This window comes from Epinephelus moara, chromosome 8 (assembly GCF_006386435.1).
Source record: "Epinephelus moara isolate mb chromosome 8, YSFRI_EMoa_1.0, whole genome shotgun sequence".
NCBI classification, from domain to species: domain Eukaryota; kingdom Metazoa; phylum Chordata; class Actinopteri; order Perciformes; family Serranidae; genus Epinephelus; species Epinephelus moara.
The window spans coordinates 30108441-30127700 of NC_065513.1; the positions used below are offsets into that span (position 1 = coordinate 30108441).

Here is a 19260-nt window from a genome sequence, read left to right on the forward strand (position 1 = left end):
AACTGCTGACATGTTTATTAAAAAAATATAAATTCTAAGGTGCTGAATATCCTAACAGGAACAACAAGTGTTACAATTCTACATCATAGATTTTTTAGAAATGGACAAATCAAATATCTGTCAAAACTCTAAAAACTCCTTTGAAATGGCTTGAGATCATTTTCCCCTGAGGTCTGATGCATTCCCACATGAAACGGTGTCACATCGGGAAGAACTTGATTTGCAGATTGACTGAGGTGGAGTTACCATGGAGACCCAAATATTTACTATTACACTTTGCTGAATTAATCACTGTACGCACTGTACGAGTGCAAGATGCATCATACATTGCTTTTCGGTCACATTACATTTTTCACGTCTCAGTCTATAACAGTCTATTTGGTAGGACATTCAACTCTACGTCTACTTTGACTTCAATGCAACAAGATGTTTCATTGACTTCCCATGTCCTCTCTCTTTAAAATTAAAAAACTTTCTGGTCTTTCTTTCTTTGAATATTTAAAAATAAATCTGTACCTTAAAAAGAGATGTATAAAATCTACATCATACATACAAAATAACAGAAAAACCTTTGAGAAGGCACAGAGATCGGAGTTCTTCATATTCTACTGGTCAGTAGGTCAGAAGGATTCATCATCTGACTGCCGTCCCAGAGAGCCCAGAGACCTGATCTGCTCCAGAGTCTCCCTCCCAGGATACGCTCTCCTCTCCAACCCCTCTGACCCTGACTGACCTGCTGTCACCAGCCTTCCCTCTCCCCTGTTCCTTGACCTTACTGATCCCAAAGACTCTGCCTTGTCACTGATAATGTCGCTAACACTCGACCTTACCGACGATCCACCATGAGACCCGTTGCATGACCGGGAAGCATGACTGTTGGCATAGCTGTTGTTGAAGCTGTATCCATGAGAACCGTTGCTTCGGTGGGAGTTGCTGTTGCTCTTAGGGTGACTTGACTGAGTCTGGAAAGTTTTATTGAAGGAAACCTTAAAGGATTTCTCAGAACCTGAGTCATGCTGGGTCTCAGGCTTTGAATATTTATCTGGTTCCTCTTCTCCAACCACACCAGGGTCTCCCGCAGGTCCGGAAGCTCGATTGAAGGTCACATCTAGCGGCCTGTCTTCACGCAAAAACTCCTTGACAGAAGATGAAGATCTTGGTGTGGTGATGTCCACCGGTCTATCAGGGGGAGCAGGCAGGACGCTGCCTACCTAAAGAATGAAATTGGAGGTTTTGATGAGAAAAATGGAGTAAAGGACAAATTATTAAATTAACCTTTTCAAGTTATTGATTGGATACAGCCCATGAATTTAGTGCTTCTACTTAAGACAGAGAGACACTCAGGAACTATAACAAATCAACAGAAGACATGATAACAGAGGCATCAGTCAAAACTTGAGGTTATTTGTGTAACTCCAGTTCTTTTAGTGAAATGAGTGACATTGCGGGACAACACTTTGTGGGATGACATTTTTGACAACACTAAAATCTTGCAGACCATAATAAATTAAAAATAGTTTGGGCTTATATGGGTTCTCAGTCTGAGATTAAGGATGGCGCTTATCAGTTTGTTTTGTACTTTTATGGTGCTGTGAAATAAATCATCCTTAAACCAAAATGCAACATTTGCAAAATTATGGATTTGTGGTCTTGAAACTACAAGCTACAAACTAAATGGAAAGATAAAACTGAGGGTATAACACAACGACATCGGGGCAAACGTATCTCAAACATTGCTTTGCGTACCTTTACCAAAGATGACGCATCAGTCTTTGCCCAAACATCCTGATACTGCCCTCCAGTCAGTGATGCTGCACCATCCAAATATGGTCCCACCGTAGATGAAAGCTGAGGTCTTCCCAGAGGGTGGAAATCTGACTTGTCAATTCCAGCCATCGAAGCTAGCCGACCGAGGCTACAGAAAAAAAAAAAAATCAATGAAACTTAAAGGGCAAAAACATTTCTTCATCTGAGATACTGAATTGGTAAAAGTTAATGAATATGAGCTGCCTTTTTCCACAGCAAATGCAAACAAATGTCACTGAGATACCACATCCATTACAATTAACTGAAGATGTAATTAATTGGTAGTAAATGTGCTGGTAAAATGCATCCTGCTGCTAAACAGCATCCATAGCAACAACTGTCTTTGCGCTTGTGGCTTGCTCATACTGTAATATTCCAGGATTATAAAGCAATTTTGTACAAATACTTTTACTAATATCTTCTGCTGTGTAGACCTCAATCTTTCAATGTGTTTCAAAAAGGAGTCACAACAAGGTAACAATGGAGAATATACGATGCAGAGTAAGGCAGAATTCATACTTCTGCTTCGAATCGACGCTGTAACCTACGCCATAGCCTGATGTGCAAATCCCCAGATTTGTAACCACACATCTTGGCGACGCTGACCTCCTGTCTATGTTTGTAAGCTGAAACCATTTCCCTCAGTCGAAACAAAGCATTGAGGAGGGAATCTCTGCTCATCACGTGGCAAATTTCTACAATGTAAAATGCCATAGGCTTGTGCTAATAATGTTAGCATGTTATATTTGTTTGGAAAACGTGTTCAGTATAGGACAGTTGTTTTGTTGGTGAACCTTGTGAGTTGTAATGTAGCCGAATTTTGTAATGTTGCCTTTGTTAAATGTTGCTGTTGTCCCTGGCTTCATATGAAAAGAGGGAAAGTTTGCTAGCTGCTCGGCTAATTTATACAATGTAAAATGCCATAGGCTTGTGCTAAAAACATTAGCATGTTATATTTGTGGGGAAAATGTGTCCAGATAAAGACAAGTGTTTGTCTGTGAATGCTGCGAGTTATAGTGAAGCTGATTTGTGTGCTTGTGTTCTTTTTTTTCTCTCTCCATTTAGCCATGTTTAATGTGTGTTTAATGTGTGTTTTGAATCAGCTAAACTTTACAGCACTTCACAGAAACCCCGCCGACGACTAGCGTTTTAGAAGTGTAACTGCAGAGTGACACAGACACACCACTGTACAAATATAAATGCTCAGAACGGCGTAGTCGACTTGCATAAGCTACAGCATAGGGTCTGCCGCACAACTATAAATCCTGCTTAAAAGGGCCAAACTGCAGGTATACTGGTTTAATTCTATTCGCTGAGTAAAAGGGTAAAACAGTAAGGGGAACATGAGGAACAAATGAGTCAGAATGATTTCTCAAAACTCCAAAAGAAGAAAGGAATGTCGGTTGTTTTATCAATACAGAAAACCCTGGGAAATCAGCTGTACACTGCTGATGATGCAAAGTGAAAGCAGGAAACAAACATAGCAGCAAAGTTTAGACCTAGCCCATGTTTAAGGACAATACTGGCAAATTCTGGTATGCACCTATTTACTGCACCTTATGGCCCTGGCGTCAAACCAACACAGCATCCTTTAATGGCCCTTGAGGATGAATCAAGGAAACAACTGAAGAAATAAATTCAAATCAAAAGTAGATAAGGAATTTATGACAAAAAAATTAAAGGCTTAAATAAATCAACTATTGGTTCTGTCAAAGTGAAACTCATCCTGACTCATCCAGGTTTACAAATACAGGAAACCAGCACGAGCAGAACAAACTGACCTGTTATTTAAGGGCACCTCAGAACGAAAATGAAATCCAACACACGTTTACAGTAAAAGGTCAGTCTCCAGAAAGTAGCCCTGCCCATTGCCAACAAACCCTCAGTCACATGAGAGGATACCCATTTCATCTTAATGAATCCACAAAAGCTCCATTGGCACTCCATTGCACACACTACCATACTATGTAGTATGTCAGAAAACAATTTAGTGTGTCACTCCTGATACACAGTATGTCAAATGCAGCATGCCAAAAATACCGATTGTATTCTGTATTTGTCCTTGTGTATCTGATCACATTTAACAGTATGCAAGCAAGCATGCTTTTCTTTTCTGGCCACTCTCACCCTCTGCGCAGCAGACGATGCGTCACATCAACTGAGCAGCAGATAGATAACAGTTCGACAGCTCACTGACAGCTGACAGATGCCACAGTGCTGGACAGCAGCAAATTGTGGGGCGGCAGTGGCTCAGTCCGTAGGGACTTGAGTTGGGAACCGGAGGGTCGCCTGTTCGAGTCCCCGTCCGGACCTCAAAAAATATGGAGCGTGGACTGGTGGCTGGAGAGGTGCCAGTTCACCTCCTGGGCACTGCCGAGGTGCCCTTGAGCAAGGCACCGATCCCCCCAACCGCTCGGGCCGCCTCACCAAGGGCAGCCCCCTCACTCTGACATCTCTCCACTTTGTGCATGTGTGTGTCTTTCGGACCTGTGTGTAATTGACAAGCAAGAGTGAAAACATTGAATTTCCCCTCAGGGAAAGTAAATAAATAAATAAATAAATAAAGTAAATAAAAAAACAAAAACAAAAAAAAAAAACATCTCAAGGGTTTCACCGATCACCACACAACTTTGTAGGCATATGACCACACATAATCTGAGGGGAACCCCCCCCAATTATTGACCCCATCAAACAAAATGGGGGCGCTAGAGAGCTAATTTCTTATCTAGGCCTAACCGCTATATCGACTTTTACTAAACTTGGTAGGTATGGGACACGATACAGGACACCTCAAGGTGACTGGAGAAATTTAATTCTAATTGGCAACTGGGTGGCGCTATAACAACAGAAAAATGCTTACAAATGTCTAAAATGTGACTGATCGCTGTGGCTCTCCCTGTGGCCCAATGTTTGTTTTTTTTGTTTTTTTTCCCCAAATTTTTGGTATGACTAAGTCATGGTATGGTATGCTGTACATAATCACAGAAACTGTCAGTGTGTCATTCTGTCAGTCAATCATTCTGTCTGCCCCACGTTTTTCAACTCACTGACGTGGTCAATCTTTGTGAAACTGCACACAGGCATTGGGGATTGGCATAGGTAGAAGCTGACAAAGCTGGGCTGCTTTTTGTAAATTGACTTTTTATGGTAGATGTGTGCTGGATTTCTGTTTCGTTCTGCGGTGCCCCATAATGACACAAGTTTGTTTGCTCAGTTCTTGCTGGTTTCCTGTATTTGGAAACCTGTTGCTGAGCCTAGTTCAAAGAAGAAATTCACAGTGACAGGAGGAGTTTCACAGTGACAGAATGAGTTTCACAGTGACAGGATGAGTTTCACAGTGACAGAACAAATAGATGATTTATTATTATCTACTTTTTATTTGAATTTATTTCTTCAGTTGTTCCCTTGATTCATCCTCAAGGGCCATTAAAGGATGCTGTGTTGTTCTGAAACTAGGGCCATAAGGTACATTAAATAGGTGGGGACTAGAATTTGCCCAGTCTTGTTTTACTTTGCTGCCGTCTTTGCTGCTAGCAACATCCACTTGGACATGAGGATGAACTGATTAGATTTTGGTGGTTGAAGTTCATGATCACTGTGATTGATTTTGGCCATAAGTCAAGAATTAATACACTAATTGTGACAAAATTTTACACAGATGTCCAACAAGACAAAATGATGAAGTGATTGTGACACCATAATGTTCTGTAAAACACTTCTCTGGCTGTTATTCAACATCATATCTTAGGAATAGAAGGGGAGACATTTAGTCAGGTACTGAATTGGTGACACTGATCTTTGATGTGCACCTTGAAATTGTGGTGATTGTATAGTTCTTCTCTGCTGCCAAATTGGTAATGTGTGTGAAACATACATGGTATAGAATTTGTAGCTTTGCAGCAACATCCATATTTCAAGCATTGTCTGCTGTCATGACTGCATATGAGCCTGACAGACATAGATAACTGCAACTTGACTGGTTGGCGGTAATTCTAGTTTTTCAGGAGTTGGTGATCCAAGCAAGGGCTACTATACGAGGAATAAGTGGACTTATTGTAATGGACATTTTGCACAACTCCAGTGCTGCTTGGTGTCATGTAGTTTTCTGACTTGGCAAACATGTCAGCCATAAGCTGATAACACTGTCTGTCAAAGCTTTGGTGCATGACAAACATCGCTTAATGCAGCTTTAATATTTGTTGAAAAGCTACTTGATCAACTTATCATTTTAGTTCTGATTTCTTCGATGGTGCAACAGTAGATGAATTTTGTAATATTTGTTCCAAACTAGTGCTGATTGGTTCAGAAAAATACTTAATCAGTTCCTACTCCCATTATTACTCTCTGTTTGACTGGTCGTTTGTTACTTGAATTTGTTTAGTTTTAGTTAGTTTAGTTTATTTACTTTATTAATCCCCCTGAGGGGAAATTCAATGTTTTCACTCTTGCTTGTCAATTACACACAGGTCCGAAAGACACACACATGCACAAACAGGACCTATACATGCACAAAGTGGAGAGATGTCAGAGTGAGGGGGCTGCCCTTGGTGAGGCGGCCCAAGCGGTTGGGGGGTTCGGTGCCTTGCTCAAGGGCACCTCGGCAGTGCCCAGGAGGTGAACTGGCACCTCTCCAGCCACCAGTCCACGCTCCATATTTTTTTTGGTCCGGACGGCCCTTTTAAGCAGGATTTATAGTTGTGCGGCAGACCCTACGCTGTAGCTTATGCAAGTCAACTGCGCCGTTGTGAGCATTTATATTTGTACAGTGGTGTGTCTGTGTCACTCTGCAGTTACACTTCCAAAACGCTAGTCGTCGGCGGGGTTTCTGTGAAGTGCTGTAAAGTTTAGTTGATTCAAAACACACATTAAACACATTAAACACACATTAAACATGGCTAAATGGAGAGAGAAAAAAAGAGAACACAAGCATACACCTTACACCTTACACCATACACCTTTATGTGATGAGCCACGTCCGCCACAATATTCATTGCCTTATAGAAGCTCAGTTTTAGTAAGTTTTCTGACTTTTGCCAAGAGGGAACTTTAGATATTGGTCCCTAGATTATGTTCACCAAGTTTCATGCAAATCAGTCAAACTTCGTAGAAAGAGATCGATTTGAAGTGTTTTTCAAAAAATTCAAAATGGTGGAAAATCTATATAACCAGAAGTTATGGGTTCTTGAGGCAAATTTGTTCCTCATGAGGAGAGGCATCTCTGTGCAAAGTTTCATGTCTCTACGACATACGGGGCATGAGATATGCCCATTCAAAGTTTGCAATTTCAATCGGTTGCTATAGCGCCCCCCTTTGGCCAATTGATGTAATATTGCTTCATTCGCATCCTCCCATGACCCTCTACCACTGTGCCAAATTTCACATGGATTGACGAAGTCAGTGAGGAGAAAAACGTGGAAGAGACACACAGACACACACACAGACAGAGTTTTCGTCATTATTTAGTAAGATAGGGCACTCAGACAGTGTCAAACAACATCAAAATATGTCCACTAAAAGTGCATTTTTTTCACACAGATAGGCTCGGAGAAATGAATGTCTGTGTTTACCTTTAGCCAGTGGTGTAGTGGTAGTTGATGAGGTGGGTATACTACTATGTAGACGGGTAGGTTAGTGTGGAGGAAGTGGGTATACTCTCTTATATATTACAATGACTTTTTGGCTGATAGGTGGTAATACTGTAAATGGCCAGAAAAAGAAGTGGGCATACCCTGTATGCCTGTGTATACCTTCCACTACAACACTGCCTTTAGCTGGATTCGGACATGTTCCTCTGCCTGTTGCTGCTCCCTCTCTCTGCTCGTCCGGCTCTGCGTCCATGTACTCCGTGTTCTAATAAATATGGGCGGTCATCAAATTCAAATGGCTATGACTACTCCAAACAGAGTAACTCCTCGCGTTTATAAGGCCACTCCAGCGGTAACTTCCTGCAACAACTCAAATCTCGTGAGACGTGAGATTTCAGAGCCAGGCTTTCACTCTCTGAGTGAGTGTTTTGACTTGCCACAACAAACATGTCTGAATTTTTACCCGATTTTGACCAACTGGATATGGATGAGCCATTTGAATTTGATGACCGGCCGTATTTATTTAAACACGGAGTACACAGACGTACACGGACTCTACTCATTGAAACTGAAGAGCGGACGAGGAGCAAGAGGGAGCAGCAACAGGCAGAGGAACATGTCCGAATCTAGTCTCGCCACCAGACAATCAGAGATCTCCGCCTTCTGATAGTCTGGGGACACTCCTTTCTAAAGTGTGTTTAACACACCGGCGAAAACAGCCGGCAACAAAGCAACGCCTCTTGCACTTTTGAAAAGGACACGCCTTCTCGGAAATGTGCGCTCCCCCTTTTCTCGTCCGCAAGGAAACAAACACACAGAGAGCTTGAAAATGGATGCCGAGAGATTTAACTCCATTTTATCAAACGTGTGCTCATCCGTGAAGAAAATATTTTTTTCAGCGGATGTCTTAGTTACAACATGATTGAGCTAACTGGAGTAGTTTCATGTCGTATCCGACAACGGGAGGCTTTTAACAGATGACGTCCTGATGTTAGCTTTGCTGCTAGTGTTAGCTGTCCCTGTCAGCTGCAGCCACTGATGCTTTCTAGACATCGTGATTTCCCAAAACTGAATAAATACCACACATAGCAACACAAAACTGCTTTGCTAGCTCAATCATGTTGTAACTAAGATATCCGCTGGAAAAGATATTTTTTTCACGGACCGTTTAATGAGTTATTACCTATTACAGACAGCGCTAACTGCTAACAGCTAAAGCTCAGCCCAGCTAAACGTGCACACAGAAATAGTAATGTTTGTTCAATCATTGTGTTTATAGACTTTACAAACATCGGATTAGTCTAAACGGTGATACAGTGATGTGAAAAATGTGATATATAGGCTATAGATATAGCTAAAAGCTCTGCTGGTTTTCTACCCGGAAGTATTTGTAAGGAACAAGGCGTTTCCCTCTAACGTTATAGTCCGGCCAGACGGATGAGTCATGGCCTTGTAAAAGATTATGTTTGTTTCTTTTAGTTGGTGAGAATGTGTCGCCGCAAACGCCACAAACATCCACTAACTTTCACGGCATTTTCTGCGAGCACGGCTGAGCCATTTTGTATACCGCTACACGTGTTTCTAGAGGGACTATGTTTACAAGCACAAGAGTTCAGCGAGCCACCGAAGGACCGCCCTGCGGATTTACTATTGGTTCTGCAACGTAGGAAGTTTTTTTAAACTCTGAAATTGTATCCGCCCATCTAAACACAAAATCAGGGAGAAAGTCATCAGTCTTTAGTTAAGCAAAGCGTCTAAAGACTGACTTGTGAGTCTAGTCCGAATCCAGCTAAAGGTAAACACAGACGTTCATTTCTCCTTTCCGTTATGTTGTCAGATAATTATACTAACAATGCGAGCCTATCTGTGTTAAAAAAAAAGCACTTTAAGTGGACGTATTTTGACGTTGTTTGAGTGCCCTATTATTTAATATAGCACGCGCTCACGGGCTGCAGGCAGGTCAGTCCTAGCGTCGTACTGGAGAAATGTCAAATATTGAACATCCTATCAGTCATTTAGACAAAAGTAGATCGGAAAATAGGGCCCAGGTTGAAATTTTTTTTAGTTCCCCTTTAATGAATCCACAAAAGCTGTGAGTTCCATTGCACACACTACCATACTATGTAGTATGTCAGAAAACGATTTAGTGTGTCACTCCTGATACACAGTATGTCAAATGCAGCATGCCAAAAATACCGATTGTATTCTGTATTTGTCCATGTGATTCGATCACATTTAACAGTATGCAAGCAAGCATGCTTTTCTTTTCTGGCCACTCTCACCCTCTGCGCAGCAGACGATGTGTCACATCAACTGAGCAGCAGATAGATAACAGTTCGACAGCTCACTGACAGCTGACAGATGCCACAGTGCTGGACAGCAGCAAATTGTGGGGCGGCAGTGGCTCAGTCCGTAGGGACTTGAGTTGGGAACCGGAGGGTCGCCTGTTCGAGTCCCCGTCCGGACCAAAATATGGAGCGTGGACTGGTGGCTGGAGAGGTGCCAGTTCACCTCCTGGGCACTGCCGAGGTGCCCTTGAGCAAGGCACCGAACCCCCCAACCGCTCGGGGCGCCTCACCAAGGGCAGCCCCCTCACTCTGACATCTCTCCACTTTGTGCATGTATAGGTCCTGTTTGTGCATGTGTGTGTCTTTCGGACCTGTGTGTAATTGACAAGCAAGAGTGAAAACATTGAATTTCCCCTCAGGGGGATTAATAAAGTAAATAAACTAAACTAACTAAAACTAAACAAATTCAAGTGACAAACGACCAGTCAAACAGAGAGTAATAATGGGAGTAGGAACTGATTAAGTATTTTTCTGAACCAATCAGCACTAGTTTGGAACAAATATTACAAAATTCATCTACTGTTGCACCATCGAAGAAATCAGAACTAAAATGATAAGTTGATCAAGTAGCTTTTCAACAAATATTAAAGCTGCATTAAGCGATGTTTGTCATGCACCAAAGCTTTGACAGACAGTGTTATCAGCTTATGACTGACATGTTTGCCAAGTCAGAAAACTACATGACACCAAGCAGCACTGGAGTTGTGCAATATGTCCTTTATAAAAAGTCCACTTATTCCTCGTATCGTAGCCCTTGCTTGGATCACCAACTCCTGAAAAACTAGAATTACCACCAACCAGTCAAGTTGCAGTTATCTATGTCTGTCAGGCTCATATGCAGTCATGACAGCAGACAATGCTTTAAATATGGATGTTGCTGCAAAGCTACAAATTCTATACCATGTATGTTTCACACACATTACCAATTTGGCAGCAGACAATCACCACAATTTCAAGGTGCACATCAAAGTAGTTAGTACCTAACTAAATGTCTCCCCTTCTATTCCTAAGATATGATGTTGAATAACAGCCAGAGAAGTGTTTTACAGAACATTATGATGTCACAATCACTTCATCATTTTGTCTTGTTGGACATCTGTGTAAAATTTTGTCACAGTTAGTGTATTAATTCTTGACTTATGGCCAAAAACAGAAACAGTGATCATGAATGTCAATCTAATCAGTTCATCCTCATGTCCAAGTGGATGTTTGTGCCAAATTTGAAGAAATTCCCTCGAGGCCTTCTTCAGATATCGCCTTCACGAGAATGGGACGTACGGACAGACAACCTGAAGACATACTGCCAAACAGAGGCATAAAATATTTGGGTCTCTTTTAAGATATTTGACGCTTATATGTCATTAACCCTTACTCTATGCTGGGCAGGTAGTGCATACTGGTCTGAGCTTATTAACTTTAAACATCTACCTATGGTTTTGTACTGGGAGTTCAAGGAGAGCTGCTGGGAGTCAACCATGCAATGTTTGCATCAATGCAGGATACACTGCTGATGCATAAATGTAAGCAGCAAAGACGGCAGCATAGTAAAACAATACTGGGCAAATTCTGGTCCCCACCTATTTACTGCACCTTATGGCCCTAATTTCAGAACAACTCAGCATCCTTTAATGGCCCTTGAGGATGAATCAATGAAACAATCAAAGAAGATGTCAAAAATGACAGGCTTACATAAACAAACTATTGGTTCTGTCACAGTGAAACTCATCCTGTCAACGTGAAACTCTTCTCTGAACTACGCTCAGTTCCAGGAAACCAACAAGACCAGAACAAACAGACCTGTGTTATTTAGGGACACCTCAGAATGAAACAGAAATCCAACACACATCTACAGTAAAAGGTTAGTTTGCAGAAAGCAGCCCAGCCCCCATCAAACCCTCAGTCACATGAAAGGATGAATCCAAAACAGGTCTTGAATTACTTGACGGTTCCTCTTTGACTTATGATTATCAGGCAATCCAGTATGATGGACATCAGTTATACAACTTGATGTGGTTTTCCATACATAAGCAAGTTTCATGATGTATCAATATCAGATGTCCTCTTTTTCTGTACTACTACATCTGTAGTTGCACCATCAACAAAATTTGAACTAAAATGATAAGTAAATTAACCAAGTACTTGATCAATAAATATTAAAGCTGCGTGCCGCAATCTTTATCTTGCAACAAAGCCTTGACAGACAATATTATCAGCTTATGGCTGACAGGTTAGCCAACTTAGAAAACTAGCACACAGAGCAATACAAGTATTACATTGGACTTGTGCAAAATGTCTAACTCTCATCTGTCATTGGTCTTCACGTTTGCTCATTTGTGTCGGGCAAGTAGTGCATACTTGGCTTGTTTTATTTACTTAAACCTGCCTAGGGTTTCATACTGGGAGTGTAGGGAGAGCTGCTGGGAGTCAACCATGCAATGTTTGCAGTACTTTGAAAAAAATATCAAACATGTGCTACTTATATAATGCAAAAAAGGTTTTGTGCTGTTGGTTGACACAATAAGCAATTTTAAGGCATCACATTTAACTAAAAAAGTAAACAGTTCAATACTAACAACTGCTATAGTGGTCCTAAAAGAAATGCACCGAAAACAACCTTAGATAAAAGAAATATATGACAAGGAGAAACAGGAATAGTTAAATGAAATCAAAACAACTCTCTGTGGGGATTCTGTCAGAACAGAACTCCACTTTGACGCAGGGTATGTAACAGATCCTGGGTGTGGAAACTTGAACCAAACAAATGACCTAAGAATGGAACACCCAGTGTTGCAAAATGAAACTGAAAGTTGTATAGCTAAATTAAGACTTTCTTTAAATCACCTCGACCCTAGAGCCAAATAGGCACCAGTCCAAGTCAAAAGACAGATGCTGTTTTGGACAGTGTAACGAATACCCACCCTGCATCCTTGAGCAGATCCAGGAAAGCATGGAACTTTGTAAATGAACTTTCAATGCTCTCCAGAACTGCCTCATCTTCAAGAGCACCGAGAGCAGGTGGTGCTGATGCAGAGCCGGTGGCTGCAAGTGCCTCTGACAGGGAGAGGTTGGTGTCACGAAGACGGGCATTCTCCAACTCAAACTGTATATGCATAAGAAAAAGAAAGAATAAAAGCCAGTCTCTTGAGCTTTTCATTTACAAAACCATTTTTGAACATAATACAGAGCTGTAACTTAAAACTTTGGACTGTCTGTTGAGATATAATTGCGGGATCATCAAAGGAACTTTCTCCCAGTCTCAGATTTAACAATCAGCACTTAATCTAGAGGTATAATGACCATAATTATCCAAAACCCACTCCATCTTGGCTGACCCTCAAGCTATCTAATGTTAGCATGGAATAAAGATCCTGCTGTGTCATTACATCAAGTATGGCATTGACACGATCTCTAGAACTAACTAATGCTATAGCAATGTCCACAAACTACAAGAAAATGCAAACCGGCTACTGCTGCACAGAAGGAAAACAAAATAAAAATAGATTACAGACAAAAAAATCATATGTCAGCACTGCTGAGATCATCATTACCTCCATGAGCCTTGACTCAGCTTTCAGTCTGGCTCTGCGCTCCTCTGCCAGCCTCAGACGACACTCCTTTAGCTCCATCTGCAGGGCGTGCATAACAACACACACACACATACACAGCATGCTCTAAGTTCTTCAAAGCAAACTGATGAAGTCCAAAAAGCTTTGTCTTGTCCTCAACACTTAAAAAGTTCCAGTTTGGGAACTAGCCATATGTGACCTACCTGTATGTGTTTAAACTGCCGTTCAGTGATTCGGTCCTGGAGACTAAGAGAAGATGGTCCCTGCTCCACTTCCACCACCACTTCTTCCTCCTCCTCACCCTCCTCTTGCTCTGATTCCGACTCCACAGTAACCTTTACGGTAGCTGCACCCTGATGAAAACCATATGTTTTAACAGGGGAAGTTGTTTTTTTTTGACAGATCTTGTCAGAGTTCTGATCCGTTTTCAACTTTTGGTCATTTTTAATAGTAATACACTGCACATAAACAAAAGAAAACTCACCTCAAAGCTTTGATCTATCACACAAACTCCAGGAGGCATACCTCTGCAACAAAGGCAACATAACATTAGTCTAAGATTCACTGAGCACCATCACAGTTATACCTGGTGATTGTTTTCTAAATAAAGGAGGTGTACTGTAATTGAGGGACATAAAACTTACAGTATGTTCTATTCTAGTTTTTTGAGGAGACATGTTCCGTAATGAAGCCAGAAACTGTTCTAGCAATAGGCTGTCTTCAATCTAAAAATTAACTAAAAGTAAATTGGTTTGCCAACATCTCCTCACCTCTGGCGTCCAGCTCGTGCAGCAGCACGCCAAGGCACACAGCTGGAGCGGGAATAGGGTTTCTGTGTCTGAGCAATGCCTGAACTCCGTCCTGAAGGAGATGATCCTTTACGAGGGGCTGCACCAGAGAGAGAGAGAGAGAGCATGTAAAGGACTGGAAATGGAGAGCTTTGGGCTACAAGGTTTTCCTCTGGGAGCACTGGCTATTAGGCTGTGGTGTAGAACGAGGACACAGACTCTGGCACTAAGTGGGTGATATACTGTGTGGATCCATAAGGTACTTTACATCTAAAAAGCAGGGTCTTAACATCACAAGCAAAAGCAAATAGACACTGATGAGTCCAGGAACTGTACTGTATCAGTTATGAGACAGCATGGCACTCCTCATCTTTTGCTTTTGATATTTACTACAGGGTATACAAATAAAAGTATCTAAAAGTGTTACAGGATTTTGTCATATAAATAAATGTGGACTTATTTTTTGCTCTGGTCCGCAGAGCTGCCTGTAGTAACAAGGGGAGAACAACATGACGGTCTTACCATGTCTCCAGATGACTTAAAAGCCAAAGGGTGAGAAGTCAGAAAGAGACAATATGAGTATTTGATAATAGACACTATCTTAAATAGACTCAAAGAGATCCAACACTGAAGGTTAGGCACTTATGCAGTTTGAAGACGGGGCAAATTTGCGTATCAACTATGTCTAAATGCCAAATTAGAAGTTTGAGAGTCGGAAAATCTGAAATTATTTGACACTAGCAACTTAGACAGTTAAGGTCAGTATGGGAAAACTAAACACTTTTTTGTCATAAAACCCTCTCCAAATGTTAATAAAAGATAAAAGTTATGTTTTTATGGACTGATCAAATATCTGCATTATGTTTTATCTGACTAGGGATACAGTGACCTTGAAGAAAAAAATGTATGCATATACCTATCCTGAATGTAGTTTTTCCTCTGACTGTACTGGGTAGAGCTCGCCTCTTTGGACCAGAAGCTCTCTGTGGCTCTGAGGCTGCAGGCTTGATCCAGTAGTACTGCAGCACAACATCAGGAAAACACAAGACATGGGCACAGTTTGGTTACAAATATGAAGCAAAGACACCACTCTATCACTTAGACTTTCAATAATAACATTAGCCCCAGACACTCACCTCTGGTGACTGTGCATCAGCATTCATCAGTACTTTCTCTAGTATAGTTTTAATTAGGACCTTGTCTGTAAAGGGAAAAGAAACATTTACCAAGGAAAAATATATGTCTAAAAATGTAAAAAAAAAATTTGTTGTATGAAAACACTACTTACTCAAAACGTGGTTATAATGAGTATGCACTGGGAACACAGCTAAATAAAAATCTAACAGTGCGCTAGCTGCACCTAGAGGCTGCAATCTTTATTACGCTAACAATACAAAAATGCTTTGTGGAACCAGTGATTGTATATATAATGATGGACAGCATGACAGCGAAGATGCTCTACAACAAAAGATGGTAAGAAATGGTACACACTTCTGGTCTCCTAAATGGGCGCGGCCGCCTCTCCCTTATATCCCTTCACCATGTTTTGAAGTGTTGTAAATGTTGTGTGGATGGACACAAGCAGATTTAAAACAATACAACACTATATACTGTACAAATTTAATGTTAGTGCCTTGTTTTGCTGCTGGCATTTATCAGCTAGCTTAATATCTGATATCAACTTAGTACAAGCTCATATCAGTTGTTGCTGTATCTTTTGAGAGTGTGTTGCTGAGACAGGTCTCAAACAAATTTTCTCCTGATTTGTCTGTCTGAAAAATGCTGTTCGAGTGTTCAGGAAATATGTAGCTTGTGAAAAACAGTTCCAGCATTTACTTCAGTGAGTGTGCCGCTAAAGAATCGGTCATAATCTGTGCTCACGTTCGCTCCTCATATTAAAATGAATAGACTCCGGACCTGTCACTAGTCTCCTAAATTGACAGGGCAGTGGTGAAACCTACGAAACACAGGTACAGTAAATGACTCGAAAGTAAGCAGTCTCGTTTATCAACGCGGTCTCTGATGACAGCTCCCCAAAAGTGAAGTCACAACACTGCAAACACCCCCTGGTGGCTGGCTGCAGTTAAGGTCATAAACCTTCCCCCCTCAATGTTTACAAATGGGACTTGGCCCAAAATAAAAAAAATCAAAGGACATGTCAAATAAATTTGTGTCTGTTTTTTCTGATAAGTTTGGTTTTAATTAGTTATTTGATGCTATAAAAAGGGGGTGTGACGTCATGATTGACAGCTGTGTGGGTCAGAGGGTGTATGAGCAGTAACTCAATACCACAGCTCCACTTGTCCATCGCTGATTTGCAGACTCTGGCTCGAAATGACCTGAACTAATCAGAATAATTTGGCCTCACTTTTATACAGACGGAGGAAGTGGAGGTGCGTCGCCCACCTTTATACACAATCTATGTATGGAACAAACAACATACCAATAATTTATCATACTAACTAAAGCTCTATGCAGTGTGAAAACAATCTAGAAAATGTAAGGATTTGGTTGGGATACTTTCTTACCAACTAAAGGGTTACTTCGTATATCCAGCACACAAAGAGCAGAGTTCGTTTTCAAGGCTTCGAGCAAACGGCGAGCTCCTTCATTGGACAGACCACACCTCTGTAAGTCCACAGCTGTTCACAAAACAGAAACAAAAAACCTGAGCAAAATTCCACAGCAACAAAAAAATAAGTATCTCTTTGTCTCATTTTATCTCTCAAACCCACACACACCTACTGACCTTTAACCCAGAGGTCCTCGGCCAGTTCATGCGCGAGAGCAGCAGCACCCCGATCCCCAATCAAAGTGTTACAGTTCAGGGTGACACGGCGGAGACCTCCCATTCCCTCAAACTGTGGCTGCCGATACCTCAGAGACTCTGCCCATGCAGTACCATGCCTCTGCATTCCCTGATGCTGAGAAAAAATGCACACTTAAAATATTTATTTTTTTAAATACAGGTCATTTTGAATTAGGGTCTGGGTTTACACTATAATAATCCATAACATGGATGTATTGTACCTTGATGATGTTGGCCATATGTTCTGCCCCTCTCCAGGTGAGATTGCATCCTGTAAAATCTACTGTCCTGATGCTTGTAGAGTACTTAACACTTTGGCAAATGACTGAAACACAAGAAAATGATATTTACAAAGACAAAATGCTTACATACAGTACAATCCTGCTAAGGCTTTCTAAACAATAAAGGGAACGAAAACTGTGAATAAACCTACTCTCTAAGCCCTCGTCAGAGATTGGACAGTTGGCCAGAGACAGGTTTTCCAAGGAAACACTTTTTGCAAAACCCTGGAATAAAAAATAAAATATATTTAGGTTTTATCAAATTTCACTCTTTCACAGATCATCTGCTTTACGTCCCAAACACTCAAAAGTTGTTTCCTCCTCCAAGATGAGAATATTCACCATAGATTATAGTAAACAGGGTTTACAACTCAACATACACAGCTCAGAAAGTGAAGAGAAAAGTAGGGATGAATGCAAATGAACTTGTGATTCTGTGCCAGTCTCTCCAAATACGTAAAAAGAAAAAAAACAACAACAACAATAAAATCCCTTTGTGCAAATCATATTCTCATTCTGGTTTTACCTTTGTTAAAGTGATGAGATCCCTCTCTCTCAGTGGAAGTCCATTAAGCTGCAGAGTCTTGAGGTTGTGGGAGACAGTCAGACACTCTCTCAGGGCCTTGCACAACTTAAATGTCATATCCTTAGAGCGAATGGCTGGGATCCTCTTCCTGAGGCTAGACTTAAAGTACCTTCTGTCTGAAATTGGTGGTGATATGATTAATGTTTATATCCAAAATTGGCAGGTAATTCAAGTTCCTAATTTAATTCATCTTGTGCATGTTTCAGCAACATAAATAATTAGAAGGGTATACATTTTTTGTTTAACCCCCCCCCCCCTCCCACTGTTACTTGATGTACCAGGTTTGTTTTCCACCTTACCTGCGTCTCCAGAAGCCAGACTAGCCTGATATGTGCTACTTATTGCAATGTGGTGCAGGTGTTTGTTGATGCTGATGGAGCTGAGAATGGGCGGCCAGTCTGTGAGTTTGACCCTGTCTCCATTAAAGTCCAGCATCCCTTTGTCAAGGTTCATCTTGACAGCAGGGAGAGGGACTGACTCCTGTCTGGCACAGGCAAAGTCATAGTATGTCATAAAGTCCTGGGCACCCCGCTGCCGAATGTGGGCACTGTCTTGAACCATCTTTGACCTGGAGAACAAAAAATATTTTTTAGAAGCCATTTAAGACAGAGTAGTTCAAGGTTAACAACACCATGAGATTAGGGTTGCAACGGTATGATAACCATCTCAGGAAATACCCTGGTGCCATGGTATCATGGTGTTATATGATTGTTATTTCTATCAGTTACAATGACCCTTACAGGAATGAAAACACAAGGGCTTTTGTTTTTAGTTAAACAACTGTTTTATAACTATAATTGAAACCATTTTTTTTAAATGAAAGTATGTGTAAAAAGTCTCCCTTTTGAAAATAACTAAGATAATGGTGAGATTCTTCATCCAGTTACATGTTTTTCTTCTATACGCAGTATGATAGCTGTCAATACTGCTTCAACTACTTATATTGTCCTCTGACATTGATGATAAAACTATATAAAGGTTGATTAGAAATTTCAGCAACAGTATACTGACTCTAACATAGGTTTTATTCTGGTGCTGTAAGTAAATACCATGAAGTCATGATTGCCATAAGGTAACACAGTTTGATTGCTGTCATTGTATATTTCCTCTGGTATCAGAAAAAGATGACCAGTACTAGCTAGTTCTGTCTGCAGAGTCAACATCTCTCCTGTCACTATCAACCTGACAGCTATTCCTCCATAGCTGACCTACAGTAAAACATAACGGCTCACAGACTTCAGTGTAACACCTAAATGTCAACGTTAAACCTCAAAGTAACTTGAAGGCTGAAAGACTTTCTAGTTAGCTCGTATTGGCGTTAAAGAACTGAATCTAGCTACAGTGTAGTAAATTGGTTGATCCAGTGGCGTTAGCAAGCTAAGCTCCTAGCAACCGTTGGTACGGACTCTGCTAACGAGCTGTGAATGGTCATGTTTTTAGCTGCACTTTCACGCATTATTAAATAGCATTTAAGAGAACTAACACGATATA

General features: G+C 41.0%; 1 protein-coding gene across 3 annotated transcripts in view; it reads right to left on the reverse strand.

The window, feature by feature from the left end:
* cep78 (centrosomal protein 78) overlaps positions 1-19260 on the reverse strand; it is a 25723-nt gene continuing 6463 nt past the window's right edge. For all 3 annotated transcript variants that reach the window (XM_050050075.1, XM_050050077.1, XM_050050076.1), the window contains exons 2-16: positions 18069-18337; positions 17710-17885; positions 17336-17408; positions 17124-17227; positions 16843-17017; positions 16622-16735; positions 15230-15294; positions 15010-15112; positions 14076-14193; positions 13790-13832; positions 13509-13658; positions 13288-13365; positions 12658-12839; positions 1747-1915; positions 1-1211 (exon numbers count right to left, since the gene is read on the reverse strand). In XM_050050075.1, the coding sequence (XP_049906032.1) occupies positions 621-1211; positions 1747-1915; positions 12658-12839; positions 13288-13365; positions 13509-13658; positions 13790-13832; positions 14076-14193; positions 15010-15112; positions 15230-15294; positions 16622-16735; positions 16843-17017; positions 17124-17227; positions 17336-17408; positions 17710-17885; positions 18069-18337 (2410 nt within the window). In that variant the 3' untranslated portion in view covers positions 1-620. The remainder of the gene's footprint in view (positions 1212-1746; positions 1916-12657; positions 12840-13287; positions 13366-13508; positions 13659-13789; positions 13833-14075; positions 14194-15009; positions 15113-15229; positions 15295-16621; positions 16736-16842; positions 17018-17123; positions 17228-17335; positions 17409-17709; positions 17886-18068; positions 18338-19260) is intronic.